General features: G+C 42.5%; 1 protein-coding gene across 1 annotated transcript in view; it reads left to right on the top strand.

Moving 5' to 3' along the window:
- AVL9 (AVL9 cell migration associated) overlaps positions 1–16,719 on the top strand; it is a 138,196-nt gene that overhangs the window by 54,180 nt on the left and 67,297 nt on the right. Inside the window, exons 8-9 of the mRNA XM_030204376.1 lie at positions 1,834–1,872; positions 14,544–14,613. Coding sequence (XP_030060236.1) covers positions 1,834–1,872; positions 14,544–14,613 — 109 coding nt within the window. The remainder of the gene's footprint in view (positions 1–1,833; positions 1,873–14,543; positions 14,614–16,719) is intronic.

Below are 16,719 nucleotides of genomic sequence, written 5' to 3' on the forward strand. Positions count from 1 at the left end.
GAAATTTCTTATAGAACATAATGGATGATCACTTTTGAGGCTATATATAAGAGGAATAATTTTATTATAACTGCTATATTAAGTTAGGATTTAATTCCTAGCTAACTCCCCAGTTTACTTAACTTCACAGCAGTGCCGATACAACCCATTTAAAGTGAATGGGCTGTGTCATCATTAGCGTATGGCAGCCATTAGCGCGGCTTAGTAAACAGGGGGGTAAGTTACTTTGGTCTCTTTTTAAAAAGTCCACTAAGCTCCCCTTCATATGGGTTTGAAGATTTTTTTTGTTTTGTTTTGTTGAATTATTTATATTTCATAAGTACATAAGTAATGCCACACTGGGAAAAGACCAAGGGTCCATCGAGCCCAGCATCCTGTCCACGACAGCGGCCAATCCAGGCCAAGGGCACCTGGCAAGCTTCCCAAATGTGTTTTATGATTCTTTTTCCTGTTTTTATTAAAAATTTAAAATAAAGAAAATATGACCCATGATTCAAATCCAGGTCCTTTGCATGGTGGGTTGCAGCTTGGAATATAGAGAATAATTTTCAAAAACATTTCCAAGGGTAAAGCAATGTTTTACACATAGAAATAGATGTCTATAAAATTGCCTTCCCAATATATACATAAACCTATGTGCTTATAACCTGAATAAGAGGGTCTGTTACTAAGCCGTGGAAGGGTTTTTAGCTCATGGTAGAAATCAACTGGCAGTAAACGCCGAGCCACCCATTATATTCCTATGGGCGTCTTGGCATTTACCACCAGCTGATTTCTATCTTGAGCTAGAAATGCTGCTGTGTCTTAGTAAAGACTCCCCCCTAAGTATGTTTTATCTCAACTGAAGCATCCCTAGGGTGGGATTGGTGAGGAGTTAGCTTTTACATATTTACATTATAAAATAGGCAAATATGCATGTAAATTACACAAAGAAATTTGTATATGCTAGAGAGCAGTATAAATGTGAGTACAAAATTCTCTGGAGTAATTTTCAAACCAGGTGTATGCACATAAATTTGTTCTAAATATTTTCGGGTACCGAGAAGTATGTGCATACTGTTTATGTAGGCACAAAAAGGTGCCTGTTCTATAAAGGCATCAACAACAAACAAAACAAAAAGAAGGCTATACTTAACTGATTAAACGGAAGAAAAGACCGCAGAAGTCAACGGTGGAACACTTTTCCAGCCACCTGACAGTGTAGTGGCTAACTATAATAGCTGTCTTATTTAACTCCAGTTTCATCCATTGGTCAAAAACTCCCAATTTGTAGTTCTGTGCAAAAATACTTTTTAAAACTTTTCTTTTTGTGTTTAACTCAAAAATCTCTTGAATAAGGATCCTAAAAAAATGAGTGCTTATCACATATCATATAAAAACTTAGAGGTCCTTTTACTAAGGTGTGCTGAAAAATGGCTTGCGGTAGTTTAAGCGCCGGTTTTGGGCTTGCGCCAGTTCATTTTTCGGCGTGCCTGTAAAAAAGACCTTTTTTAATGTTTGCTGAAAATGAACGTGCAGCAAAATCAAAATAGCTGCGCGTCCATTTTGGGTCTGCGACCTTAACCGCCAGCCATTGACGTAGCGGTAAAGTCTCACATGGTAACCGGGCATTAATGACCTATGCGCATCAAATGCCACTTGGCATGCGTCTGATATGCGCATCTGGAAATTAGCCACGTGGTAATTGGACGGTAACTCCATTTTGGTGCACGTTGGGCACGCGTAGATGCTCACATGGTGTAGTAAAAAGGCCCCTTAATCATTAATTTTATATTGCCTGCCATCCAGTGTGTTCTTTCTATAAGTGATCACTTTCTTTTTTTGTGCATGCAGGTTTTAATCTTGTTCAAGTTGATCCTTCTTGAAAGAAAGGTAAGTTGAAGAAAATACATTTTAAATCACAATGCAGTCAGAGATATTTATTTATTTTTAGTTGTTTCATCCTCACAAGATTCAAATATCTTGGTCTAGACCTTTTTCATAATGCATTTCTGTGAATACAAATCTTTGATTAAAATTGAATGATTGAATATCTTTGTATCAGAATATCTCCTTTCCCTTGCTTTCTGTGATTCCCATATCAACATAATTGACAAAATGTGGTGACCAACCCATGGTGGCCTGAGTATATACTAAGGGCAGCAAGTAAGCAGTGAAACATGTTACTTATGGTAAACACACTTTTCTTACCAAAAGGCAGATTTTTTTTTTTTTATGTCAGAATATTGCACTCAGTTTTTGAATGTTTTTACTTTTTCTCTACCAACTCTAAACAATTGGATGAATTAAGAACAGAAAGTGTGTATGTATATTTAAAAAAAAACACCTTTCTATTCTTAATCCATCCAATTGTCTAAAGTTGGTAGAGAAAAAAAATTAAACTTCCAGTAATTGTGAATGCTATATTCTGATATTAAAGGGGAAAAAAAATCAGCTTTTCTGTAACAAAAATGTGTTTTTTTTACTATAAGCAGCATTTTCTTAACTTCAAAGCAGATTCTGTGCCTCTCTAATGTCATGGGATTATCACTACCTTTTAATTATCTTATTTATGATTCTAAATATTGTGGGGTAGATACTCTACAGTACTTATCCATATACCCCCGGATTTTCTGTAGCGCGACCGAAATACCCAACTTAGTAGGCCATCATTCAGAGGCAAGCTGTTCTTTGGAGAGGATCTCAAGAAAGGTTACCAGAGGACAAGCCCAAAGTGGATGCTTTCAGCATTCTCAATTTCAATCACTCCAGACTTCATTTTGGAGCAACAAGGAAGCTGGCAGCCATGGATCCTGGGTCTCAAGTGCCCTTGTAATTACCAATGATGCCCTGTAGGTCCATTCTTCACAAGATAGGTGGATGCCTGTTCTTTTTTTTCTTGAGGATTGAATCAAAATTTTCTCTGACCAGTGGGTATTTGATGTGATTAAAGCAAGGTTTTACAAGAGTGGAATTTTTCTGTCTTCTTTTAGATCCCTTTCTAGTCTCCCTGTGTTATGCTCCTGCCAAAGTTGCTTTCATGCAGGTTATGCTGCAGAATCTGTTAGACCTTGAGGCAGCAATACCAGCTCCTGATGCCTAGTTGGGCAATGGAAGGAATCTTATTTATTTCCTAGTTCAAAAGAAGGAAAGCATGTTTCATCTAATCTTAGATGCCAAAAGTGTGAATCATGAATCGTGCATTGTGCAGTCCACATTTCAGAATGGAAACATTTAAGATCAGTAATTTCTCACTGACCTGGATCTTAAAGAAGTGTATCTGCATCTTCCGATCTGGCTGCTGCATCAGAGAATCTTGAGATTTGCTATTCTCAGTCAGTGTTTCCAGTTTTGAGCAATGCCTTTTGGCTTGACAGCTGCACCCAGAAAACTCTCAAAGGTGATATAGTAACAGCTTTTCTTCACCAGGAAGGAATTAGAGTACACTTGTATCTAGACGACTAATTACTTTGAGCCAGTACTTAGCAGGAGAGCAAAGTGGCAACACAAGTGCCATTACTTCTGCAAACACTAAGCAGTGTAAGCAAGGTTTCCAAAAGCAAACTATCTTCCTCTTAAGACTTAGAGTATCTGGGAATAAGATGTGATACCAAGTCAGGGAAGTTGTTTCTGCTCTAGTAGAAAGTGCTCATTACATTACATTAAAAAGATCTTATAACCTGCAGTTACCATTCAGATTCAAAGTGGCTAACAAAAAGGGCAACTAGACAGTAACTAGAAATTGCATCAAAATAAAAATGATTATAAATTCAACACAATGACAAAAGATGCTGTCTAAAATTATGACAACTGATGACAACTGTATTGGATCTTACAGCTCCCTCAGACTCCTCAAATGTCCATGACAGCATCCATAGTTAGTTCCATGGGTCCAAGCTCATATGAGATCATTACAGACCTTTTCTACTCACTTGTTGATCAGCTCATGAGTGCTGGCTGGCCAGGATGTCACAGGCAAGGAACAGCATGAAGTGGTGGCTTCAGATTGTCAGTCTACTTCAGGGGATGAGCCAAGTGTCTACCAATAAGGTAGTGGTGACAATGGACACCAGCCTGCTAGGTTGGGAGCTCATTGCCAGAATCAGATGGTGCAAGGAATGTAGTTCCAACTTGAGTCATCTTGGTCCATCAGCTGGTTGAAGCTGAGGGCAGTTTGCTTGGTGCTATTGGCATTCAGCTCTTGGGTATATAGTGTATGTGTTGTGTGGTTGCTAAAAGAGATGTTAGAGCACATTTCACCAGAGTGTAGCCACCTCATGGGTGGCACTGAGAACAGCAACATGGTTATTGCTTCCTACTTTTGCAAGACATTATTGGGTAAATGTAAGTGTGTGAGTGGAAGTGGTGTTCAGGGCTGAGGTTATTAGTGCGGGGCTGTCCACTTCCCACCCATCTTAAAGAGTGCTTTCTAAATCCCACAGCTTCTGGATTGCTCTGGTGTAGATGCTAAGGAAGGAGAAATATGGTCTACCAATTTTCTTTCCTTTGATCCAACCAGACCAGTTCAGAGGCCCTCCTTTTGTAATGTCCATAGAGGCGCTTTACATTCCTATACTCCTATTTGTTCTGCAAATTGTGGCAGCATTTTCCTCATGTTTAGATTTCTGGTATTATAAAAAAACTAGTAAGAAAGGTCCGTTTCTGAGGCCAATGAAATGGGCGCTAGCAAGGCGCTTTCGTTCCCATCCCCCTCCCCTTGATGCTGGACTTAGACTTACCCTCCGTGCTTCAGGGTGGTCGTGGTCGCCCCGACCCGCCCCGTGACATAGAGAGTGGCTGGCTGGCTGGCTCCCTCGCTGCCTGTGACCTACAGCCTGCCTGGCTCACTCCCTCCAATCGTCGTCGCGTAGTAGATCGATGTATGCCCCGCCCTCGCGTTAAACGTGATGACGTTGAGGGCGGAGCGATGCGATTGGTCAAGTGTCATAGCTCCGCCCTCAACGTCATCATGTTTGACGAGAGGGCGGGGCAGATAGTAATGGGGCTAAATTCCGATCTCTGGCACCTCACAAACCGGAAGTTGCAGCTTCATTAGAACGTTGAGGTAGGCAATTATGTGCGGAAGGGGCGTGGCTGTGGGTAGGTCTATCAGTGAGAGTGGTGCATGAGTGACAGTGAGTGGTGACAGCCTAAGTGCAGGGCTCCAGGGTTTCCCTGCCACAGAGTGAGCTTCAGAATGTTTGAGGTGAGAATTAATATAGAAGATGTAACTTCTCAAATTGTTTAAAGAGTAGCTTTTGGTCCATTGCTTTGTCATTCGAAATACTAAAGGACAAAGACTGCACATTGCCCTTAATAGGGCAGAGCTCTCAGCACTCATTCTCTATCCCATGTGCTGGTTGACAGGCATAACCCACAGGTTGTGAACTGGTATGGTTGGATTAAAGAAAAGAAAATGTGTGGGTTGATTATTCAAAGCAATTTAACTAGCCAGAAATGGCTTCTGGCAGTTAGTACCAAACTCAAAACCAGCTATTTTAGGGGTGTTCAGGGGGCAGAGTCAGCACTTAACCGGTTAAGTGCCAATAGCACTTAACTGGCCAATGTAACTGCATAAATAATACCACATAAAAGTCAGTCCTATCTTTATGCAGTGCCCCATAACTGGTTTAGTGCTGAATATCACACTTAACCAGCTATGCTTTAGCTGGCTCCGCAAACCCAGAAATGCAGTGTCAAAGCCTGGATATGGCCCGGCATTGAATTTCTGGTTGCAACGCTGGTGATAACAAAATGTTTCTGCACTGTAGGTTGTTTTATTAAGATACATAGTAGTCTTTATAAGTAGCATATAAATTGTGCTTAAAATGAAGCTATATGCATGTGTACCTGCTTGGAAGAGGACCTAAATGTTTACATGTAAAGAACATGATTCACCCAAATTATGCACCAGAACACATTACCTCAGCTCAGTTAAAATTACTCATGTTCGTTCATCATGTGTATTTTATGTATGCGGTAACTTTATGCTATCATATATATGCAAAAAATGCTTTTATAAAACTACCCTCATCATGGTCACTGTACAAAGGTAGGTTCCCTATCTGTGAATTTTCATTAGGTCTATGCATACAGTGCTGCTGAAAATTCTTTAAAGCCACGTCACACTTTCTGAATCATGCCAAGGTGGAGCATGGGTGTTCCACTTAACCTTTTGGGTAGCCAGCAAATTTTAGATTAGGTCATACCTTTTTAGTTGTAGTCCAGTGTGAATTACATTCAGGTCAGTAGCTTAGTCTCACAGATAGTGGCTGAACATTACCACTATCCACAGAACCAGTTGCAGTCAGTGGTCTATATGCATGATGCTGTTGACAGTATATGTAGCAGTACTGAGTGTTGTGCATTTCTTTTTTATTATTATAATTAATGCTATGGCTGACATAAACTTGTCATACTTGCTGAACATAACCTGTGGTGGTTTGGTAGTTTTTGTAACTGCTATATGTACTGTTGTAATTTACTTTGGAAAGGAATGTATTTAAACAAGATTGAATAAATATTACATCAGGATATCCTCCAACTGCTTGCCTTAGCACATTTTATTCTTCTGGAGACTTAAGAAGAGGCTACACTGGTAAGCAAGTCAGACGTGTCCACATGGACCTCTATATGGTGTCTACCAGCTTTGGTTTTAATATTTAATGATTGTACTTTAGATACAGTAAGCAACACCAGGCTGGAAAGTAGGTGTCTACAGAATCCAACGAAAAGTGAAGAGTTTGGTATACATATCTATTTTAAAAAATGTGTATACTGCTTTTTTGGCACAGTTGTCCAAAACAGTTTAGAACTAGAATTTTAGAACAATAAAATTAAAAGTACCAAAACAAATATCATAAAAACAAAACACAGTGTAAATGTAGAAACTGCTTAACCCCTATTTGAGAAAAGAAAATCTTTGAGAGTCATAGCTAGAACTCAGAACTACTGGAATGTTTCTGATTGTCATTTGAAAAGGTTTGCAAATAAGCAGCACGCAAGTTACCTTACTGTAGTCCAGCGGTTCTCGAACTGTGGCTGCCGCAGCGAACTTGCAGGGCTGCCGCAGCAAATCCTGAACTCCCACCACCACCCCAAACCACTGCTGCTCCCTCATTATGTCTCTTTTTCTCTTCCCTTCCCCATTCCCAGTGAGCCCTGCATCTCTCCTTTTTCCTTCGGCCGGCTGTAGTCCAAGGCCCCTGTACCTCTCTGGTAGCGGTGATTGAGACAGTTTTCCACCAATGTCGGAGCTGCCCTCTTTGGAGCATCCTGCCTACTTTGATGCAGCTTCCTGAGCGGGATTGCCTGAGGAGAGCTAAAACTTTCTTAATCATCACCGCTGCTGGAGAGGTACAGGGGACTGGGGCTATGGAGGACAGTTGGTGAGAGGGAGAGATGCAGGGCTCACTGGGAGTGGGGAAAAGATACTTCATTGGAGGAGGAAGGTTGAGAGAAGTCAAACTGTTCAGGGGGTGGGCAGGCCTGGAAGAGAGAAGGAGACATGGCACTCAAGTGGGGTAGGGTGGCAGGATAGTACGGGAAGAAGGGAAAAAAGAAGGGAGAAGCTGAATATGGTGAGAGACAAGGACAAAGAAAAGATACTGGGAAGGGAGGAACATTGAGACAGGAAAAGGGGGAGATGGAGACACAGGGGGGCAGAGGAGACCCCCCAGAGCTGTGCCAGGTGAAGGTGAGCAGTGAGAAAAAATGTAGGGGAGGGGCAGTAGAGAACTGTGGGGAATGGAGACCTATGTGGGGGGGGGGGGGGGGTACCACGAAAAATTGCTCAGACACTAAGTGTGCCGTGAACCGAAAAAGTTTGGGAACTTCTGCTGTAGTCTGCTGTGCTGTGCATGTTTAAAAAGACAAGTCCAAGGAAGGCTGCATGCAGAAACTTGGAGAGAGAGGATTTGTTAAGCAAATCATGGGCTCTTGTACTAAGGTGCGCTAGCGTTTTTAGTGCGCACTAAAAATAGGCACATGCTAAATGCTAGAGACGCCAGTGTTTTCCTATGGGCGTCTCTAGTGTTTAATGCGCACTAGAAATGCTAGTGTGCCTTAGTAAAAGACCCCCTCAGTGTCCATTTATGATACAACTATAGGGTTGTATTCTAGCTCAGGCTGGAAACAATGTTGATTATAAAGTGAGTTGTACAAGCAGTAAGCTTCCATATCAATGGGTGGCAGAATCTGTGAATGGAGAATAGACTAAAAACGTGTATACTATTGTGACACGTGACAACGGTTTGATAGTGCTACACCTCTTCGATTGAAACTACACTGGTTCCCTATCAGGGATCGCATAACTTTCAAAATTTGCTCTCTAGTTCACAAGATTATCTACGGTGAGGCCCCATGATATATGATTGATTTAATAGATCTTCCAGCAAGAAACCAAATCAGTTCCTCACGTACCTATCTGAACCTTCATTATCCAAGCTGCGTTGGACTCAGATACAAGTCAACCTACGCATCAAGTTTTTCATACTTAAGTACGCGAATGTGGAATGCATTACCAAAGAGCGTTAAAATAATGCCCGCCCATCAAGACTTTAAACGAACTTTAAAGACTTACCTGTTCCGCAAGGCCTACCTTCTTGATTCCAACTAATTACCTCAACCCTTTACTGCATCTTTATATACATAGTAATGAATTTTGGAATTTAAACTCCATGTCCCTATTGTATCCATTTACCTCTATCTACCTGATATTTTTGTATTTGTTTAATACTTGACATCCACCATGACGGTATTTTGTAAGCCACATTGAGCCTGCTAATATGTGGGGAAAATGCGGGATATAAATGTTACAAATAAATAAATATAAATAGATTCATAAAGGGGATAATTTTGTAAGAGAATACCTATATGAGATGGACCAAAGGTGCCTATTTTTACAGGCAACATAGACGCCTTTTGTGCTTTTATGAAATAGACTTCCCAAACAAGAATAAATAGTGTGCAAATGCTTACGCATAAATTTAGATCTTCTCTGAAAGAGGTGTAAATGTGTGCGTATGCTTGTAGATCACACCTCTGCCTTTTCTCTGCCCATACTATATTCCTGGGAATTGCCTTCACACGGATTAGAAAAAAGTAGGCAAGCTCTTTCCATGCGGTTAATAAGTACATAACTATTGCCATACTGGGACAGACCGAAGGTCCATCAAGCCCAGCATCCTGTTTCTAGCATTGGCCAATCCAGGTCACAAGTACCTGGCAAGATCCCAAAACAGTACAATATATTTTATGGTGCTTATCCTAGAAATAAGCAGTGGATATTCCCCAAGTCATTTAATAATGGCTTATGGACTTTTCTTTTAGGAAGTTATCCAAACATGTTTTTAAACCCCGCTAAGATAAGTGCTTTTACTACATTCTCTGGCAACAAATTCCAGTGTTTAATTACACGTTGAGTGAAGAAATATTTTCTCAGATTTGTTTTAAATTTACTACTTTGTAGCTTCATTGCATTCCCCCTAGTCCTAGTATTTGTTGAAAGAGTAAACAAGCGATTCACGTCTACCTGTTCCACTCCACTCAGCATTTTATAGACCACTATCATATCTCCCATTAGCCGTCTCTTCTCCAAGCTGAACAGCCCTAGCTGCTTTAGCCTTTCCTAATAGGTAAGTCGCCCCATCCCCTTTTATCATTTTCGTTGCCCTTCTCTGTACCTTTTCTAATTCCACTATATCTTTTTTGAGATGCGGTGACCAGAATTGCACACAATATTTGAGGTGTGGTCGCAGGGATCAACTTCTCGACGCTCCCCACGAGGTCGTCAAAGCTCGAAGTCGAGGCAGGCTCGGTTTCGGGCTGCTCTTAGGGAGCTCCTGTCCGATACCGAAGAGGAGCACTCATGGGGTGAAGAGGAAGACCCCCAGGTACTTTTCGGAGGAGGAGTCTTGTGGGATTCCCTCTGATCCTACTCCACCGATTGAAGTAAGGACGTCTCCACAAAGTCAAGTTCAGATAGCTATTCTAACCATAAGGCCACAACTCTCCATGCCTGAAAACATCTGTGCACAGCAGGAGATAGAACTTCAAACAGACCTATGGATCATCAAGCGGTTTCTTGACATGAAGCAAGTGTAAGACTCGCAAAGCATTGATTTTGAGCCCCTGAGGCAGGTGCTGTTGAGCGCCGAAACACGGCCCGTGTCGGGTCATTTTAGTAAAGATAGCGTCATCATTCCGGTTCTGGAGGCCCTTTTGTGCTTTGGGGATTTTTTTCATCTAAAAATGATGCCACATTATATTGATGAATATTAGGGATCCCCAATCCTCCCGTTGTCCAGGGCCCATATAATAAATCCAATCGGAGTTTCAGTTTCCGTCCATTCCAAAGATATCTACTCACCATACGATTCAAAGCCCTAATGTCTCTTTACAGAATGCATAGAGGGAGCTGTTGGAGAACATACAGCCACCTCGAGAATAGGGACATACGATATAATTCTTCCATGAAGAGACAAAGGTAGTGAATGCCAAATCCGCAGCTGCTGCTTGGTTGAACGCAGCAATCGTGTAATATTTAAGGAATATAACTCTCTAGGATCAGCCGGCAGCTGGATACCCAAGTATGTGAAGTGGCCATCAGCCCAGGAAAAACGGAAACGACCCTTCCAGTCCCTATGAACCGAAGTGGGCAGTGCCTCAGATTTATCCATGTTTAGCCGAAACTCCCTCATTCTAATTTAAAAGCTGCTCTATCTCCTTTTTAAAAGTTAGCAGCAGCCTGGTTCCATCCCGGTTAAGGTGGAGCCCATCCTTTCGGAAGAGTCTCCTCCTTTCCCAGAATGTTGCTCAGTTCCTAACAAATCTAAATCCATCATCCCTGCAACAGTATCTTCATCGGCTGCAAAGCCCAAATCATGAAAAAACTCCAAACCGCCCAAAACACAGCAGCCAGACTCATCTTTGGCAAACCACGATTTGAAAGTGCAACACCACTTCGTGCAAAACTTCACTGGCTCCCTGTCAAGGAACGCATAAACTTCAAAGCCCACACAATGATCCACAAGATCCTCCATGGCGAATCTCCAAGCTACATGAACAACTTGATCGATCTTCCAGCCAGGAACGGGTCCAAATCTTCTCGTACTTACCTTAATCTCTATCTTCCCAATTGCAAAAACCTCAAATACAAAACCTACTATGCATCCAACCTCTTCATTATAGGCAGCCAACTCTGGAACGCAATATCTCGACACATCCGAACAACCAATGAACACCTACCCTTCCGAAAGCTGCTGAAAACTTACCTCTTCAGACAAGCTTACCCAAATAACCCAACTTAATTCTCGAACTTAACCACATTACCCATACTCCAATCCTCTCCCCCACATCTCTCCCAATTGTCCTACTCCTTACAACTCGATCATCTCTGTTATACTTCGTACCTTACTTTGTACCTTACTTTATGATACTCTGTACCATATCCTGTAAGCCGCACTGAGCCTGCTACCGAGCGGGAAAGAGCGGGGTATACAGTGGGGGAAATAAGTATTTGATCCCTTGCTGATTTTGTAAGTTTGCCCACTGACAAAGACATGAGCAGCCCATAATTGAAGGGTAGGTTATTGGTAACAGTGAGAGATAGCACATCACAAATTAAATCCGGAAAATCACATTGTGGAAAGTATATGAATTTATTTGCATTCTGCAGAGGGAAATAAGTATTTGATCCCCCACCAACCAGTAAGAGATCTGGCCCCTACAGACCAGGTAGATGCTCCAAATCAACTCGTTACCTGCATGACAGACAGCTGTCGGCAATGGTCACCTGTATGAAAGACACCTGTCCACAGACTCAGTGAATCAGTCAGACTCTAACCTCTACAAAATGGCCAAGAGCAAGGAGCTGTCTAAGGATGTCAGGGACAAGATCATACACCTGCACAAGGCTGGAATGGGCTACAAAACCATCAGTAAGACGCTGGGCGAGAAGGAGACAACTGTTGGTGCCATAGTAAGAAAATGGAAGAAGTACAAAATGACTGTCAATCGACAAAGATCTGGGGCTCCACGCAAAATCTCACCTCGTGGGGTATCCTTGATCATGAGGAAGGTTAGAAATCAGCCTACAACTACAAGGGGGGAACTTGTCAATGATCTCAAGGCAGCTGGGACCACTGTCACCACGAAAACCATTGGTAACACATTACGACATAACGGATTGCAATCCTGCAGTGCCCGCAAGGTCCCCCTGCTCCGGAAGGCACATGTGACGGCCCGTCTGAAGTTTGCCAGTGAACACCTGGATGATGCCGAGAGTGATTGGGAGAAGGTGCTGTGGTCAGATGAGACAAAAATTGAGCTCTTTGGCATGAACTCAACTCGCCGTGTTTGGAGGAAGAGAAATGCTGCCTATGACCCAAAGAACACCGTCCCCACTGTCAAGCATGGAGGTGGAAATGTTATGTTTTGGGGGTGTTTCTCTGCTAAGGGCACAGGACTACTTCACCGCATCAATGGGAGAATGGATGGGGCCATGTACCGTACAATTCTGAGTGACAACCTCCTTCCCTCCGCCAGGGCCTTAAAAATGGGTCGTGGCTGGGTCTTCCAGCACGACAATGACCCAAAACATACAGCCAAGGCAACAAAGGAGTGGCTCAGGAAGAAGCACATTAGGGTCATGGAGTGGCCTAGCCAGTCACCAGACCTTAATCCCATTGAAAACTTATGGAGGGAGCTGAAGCTGCGAGTTGCCAAGCGACAGCCCAGAACTCTTAATGATTTAGAGATGATCTGCAAAGAGGAGTGGACCAAAATTCCTCCTGACATGTGTGCAAACCTCATCATCAACTACAGAAGACGTCTGACCGCTGTGCTTGCCAACAAGGGTTTTGCCACCAAGTATTAGGTCTTGTTTGCCAGAGGGATTAAATACTTATTTCCCTCTGCAGAATGCAAATAAATTCATATACTTTCCACAATGTGATTTTCCGGATTTAATTTGTGATGTGCTATCTCTCACTGTTACCAATAACCTACCCTTCAATTATGGGCTGCTCATGTCTTTGTCAGTGGGCAAACTTACAAAATCAGCAAGGGATCAAATACTTATTTCCCCCACTGTAAATGCCATAAATAAATAAATCGTCTCAACCACGCATTGAGACTTCAAAGCTCTGCCTGCCTTTTCAGTCCTGTGTGTGGAACAGGGAGCATTTCTGAAAATACTACCCTGGAGAATCTGTACTTCAGCTTCCTACCTAAGAGCCTAAATTTGGCTTCCAGAACCTCCCATATTTTTCTATGTCATTGGTACCCACGTGTACTAAGACAGCCGGCTCCTCCCCAGCACCATCTGATGCTATCTAGGTGACACGTGAGGTCTGCCACCTTCGCACAAGGCAGGCAAGTGACTAGGCGATCCTCACTTCCACCAGTCGCCCAACTATCTACATGCCTGATGATCGAATCACCAACTACAACAGCTGCCCTAACCGTTCCCGCCTGGGCAGAAGTTTTTGGATACATATCTCAGTGCAAGAGAATAGTGCATCCCCTGATGGGCAGGTCCTGGCTACAGGAGTACTTCCTACTTCACCAGGATGATGCTGTCCTTCTTGGAGACCTCCCTCCTCCAAGACAGCACAGGGGCTGCCAGACTGGAGGTGGGACTTCTCTACAATGTCCCTTTAGGTTTCCTCTATGTACCTCTTTATCTCCCTCAGCTCCTCCAAGTCTAGCCTCACAAGAACGGACCCATTCTCTGAGAGCAAGGAGCTCTTTGAATTGGGTGCACACATTTAATTGCTCACGAGCTGGGAGATAATCATTCATGTGACACTTGGTGCAAAAGACTGAATAGCACCCCTCTCACTGCTGGACTGCTGTCTCCATCTTAGTATTTTTGAGTTTTTCAGTAATTTAAAACTTGCTAAGGTTTTAAGGTTATTAGTCTAATATAAAAAAGTATTTGCTTATTTAGTATATTGTGTGATTTATTTAGTATTTTCTTTTTAGAAAGTAATGCAATGTAATTAAAACTGTAAGAGCACTCTTTCTTTGTTATCCTAATTATTAGAATAACTGACTATAAATGAAGAGTTGTGCTAGGGGTGGGTGGGATTGAAGACTAAACTGGTTCCTGCTGTGGTCCTGCTGTACACCATGGAAATTAGTTAATAATGCTTGCCTCTCTCTCTCTCTCTCTCTCTCTCTCTCCCCCTCCCCCCCCACCCCCCACCCCACACCCCACCCTAAGACTGAAGTAGGCCCTGCTGTGCCTTCTAGAGGCTGTTAATGCTATGTGGTACAAAGTTCAAGTTTGACAACTAGGGGGGAAAGGATATGGGGACTAGTTAATAAAGTTTGCTTTTTTTTTTAATTGTGCCTATCAATAACCTACAATACCTTCTTTTAGACCCCAATCTTTAAGTTCTCAAAGCACAGTGCAAAATAATGTTCACTTATCACAGAAATGTCCTCTCAGAACTTCTATCTCCTTAGACTTGTGGGAGCCAGGGTTCTACATCTTTCCCATTGCTCATATGAAAGTATAGTAATTTTGTTTACTATTACTTTGTTTCATTTTTTTCCAGATCCTGTTTTATGTGTCTCCAGTAAATAGGCTGGTGGGGACACTGATGTCTATGCTTTCACTGTTCCCATGTAAGTGATGATGATGGTTTACTATTGCATATGATTGCTGTACTGAATTAGAAAGAAACAGTGTATATTACATATTTTCAAAACAGTGGTGGTGGAGGGGGTCTTTTACTAAAATGCGCTTATGGTTTTAGTGTGCGCTAAAATTGGATGCGCTAAATGTTAGAGACGCCCATAGGAATGCATTGGCTTCTCTAACGTTTAGCACACACCCAATTTTAGCGTGTCTTAAATTCTAGACCATTTTGAGCCTAGAAATTTAGAAATGTGATAAAATGTAAAATTAAGGCCTGTAAGGCTCATACAGGCTACCCAGTCTGTTTCCTGGTGCAGAACCATAGTTCCCAATTGATCTCTAGCTTTTCCTTAACATCTTTACAAGTAAGAATCCTCTGTACGTATCCAGTGCTTTCTTGGCTTATACTACTGTATTTGTCTGCATTACCTCTCCTGGGTGCCCATTCCATGCTTCCACAACTTTTCCTTGAAGAAATATTTTCTGATGTTTCTCTTTCCTATGTTAGGACCTTTTATGTTAGAACTTCCTTATGCTGAAATTTTGCAAAGATATAATGAATATAATAGGGGCTATAAAAAACTAGAAGGAGGCTATAAGATTGTGATATTAATAGTTTGGGCAGGTGAGGCAATATTCTCAGTCTGGATTACACAGCCTGAGTACCAACGCCCTCAACAATTAGAAAGACACACTGGGATACAAGAAGAGAGTTTATTAGCATCTCACCAAAGGCAGTACAGGCAATTAGGCATTCATATCTGGAACATGGTGGAACAGCACTTCACGACACACAGCAGGTGCAGTCTGTCCTCTCTCTTCAGCCTTCTGGTCTGATACCCTTGCAGACTGCCCTTTTTATACCCTTCTGGCTCTATTCATCCCTATGGACCCTAACTTTCTCACCAGAACTCTTTGGCCCTTATCGGTTGATAACAATGACTTCACATGTTCCCAAAACTCGTAAGTATCAACAAATGATGTGACATGCTTCCAAGTTCCCTCCAGCCCCCCTACTTGCACCTGACCCATTACTATCTTCCACTAGCCAAAACATCTTTGCTCATGACTTCTTGCGGGTGCCAGTCTCGCTATTGTTGCTAGAGCAGATTCCCCCTCCCTCTATCTGCCCTCAGTTGCTTTCTTCAGCATTTGCTGCAGTGAAATGTATCTGTGTCAGAGATGATCTTTGATTTTTAGAGGCCTAGCTCTTAGCCTGAGCCCTTGGCCTGTATTTCACTGAGAGCAAGTAACAGCATATTTCTACAATAAACAAGATGCAAATCTTTTTTTAGCATAAGTATTTGCATCTTGTTTATATCTTTGCTAAATTTGAATTCTCCGAGGACAAGCAGGCTTCTTGTTCTCACATGTGGGTCGACGTCCGCGTCGGCCCAGGAATCGGCAAATTTTTGCAAGCAAAAAAGTAAAGTTTTGCCAGAGTCTTCTGGCGCGCGAACAGCACATGTACGGACGACTTCCCGCCCGTCATGTGAACGTGCCTCCTCAGTTTTTTCTTGTCCTCGGCGGAAAGACAGCGTACTTCAGTTTGTCTCTTCGTTTTTTTTGGCCCAGGGTCTTTTGACAATTTATCTTTATATTTCTACTTTCTTTTCGTCATCTCTTAAAAAAAAAAAAATTTACCTTCCCGTATTTTTCTTAATTTTTAGACCTCTTTTGTAAGTTTTCTTTCTTGTTCGAAGCGGCCGTGTTTTAGGCCACTCGGTCGGGTCTCACCCCTTTTCTTTTGTGCCTTTCTTCTTTTCAAGGGCACAATCACGTCTTTTGATTTCACCGAAGCCGTTTTTCCTTCCATGTCATCGAAGACACCCAGCGGCTTTAAGCGTTGTACGTGGTGCATCCGGACTATCTCGGGTACCGATACCCACACCTGGTGTATCCAGTGCCTTGGGCCCGATCATAGCCCAGCCGCTTGCAGTCTGTGTCTTCGTATGAAGAAACAGACTCAAACGACAAGCCCAATGAGAGAAACATTTTGGGGCTCAGTCCGGTCCTTCGACATTGGTACCGAGGTCGGCGGTGTCGACATCGACAGGAGCATCGATGTCAGGAGGGAAGATAATGGCTACGGA

This window comes from Microcaecilia unicolor, chromosome 1 (assembly GCF_901765095.1).
Source record: "Microcaecilia unicolor chromosome 1, aMicUni1.1, whole genome shotgun sequence".
NCBI classification, from domain to species: domain Eukaryota; kingdom Metazoa; phylum Chordata; class Amphibia; order Gymnophiona; family Siphonopidae; genus Microcaecilia; species Microcaecilia unicolor.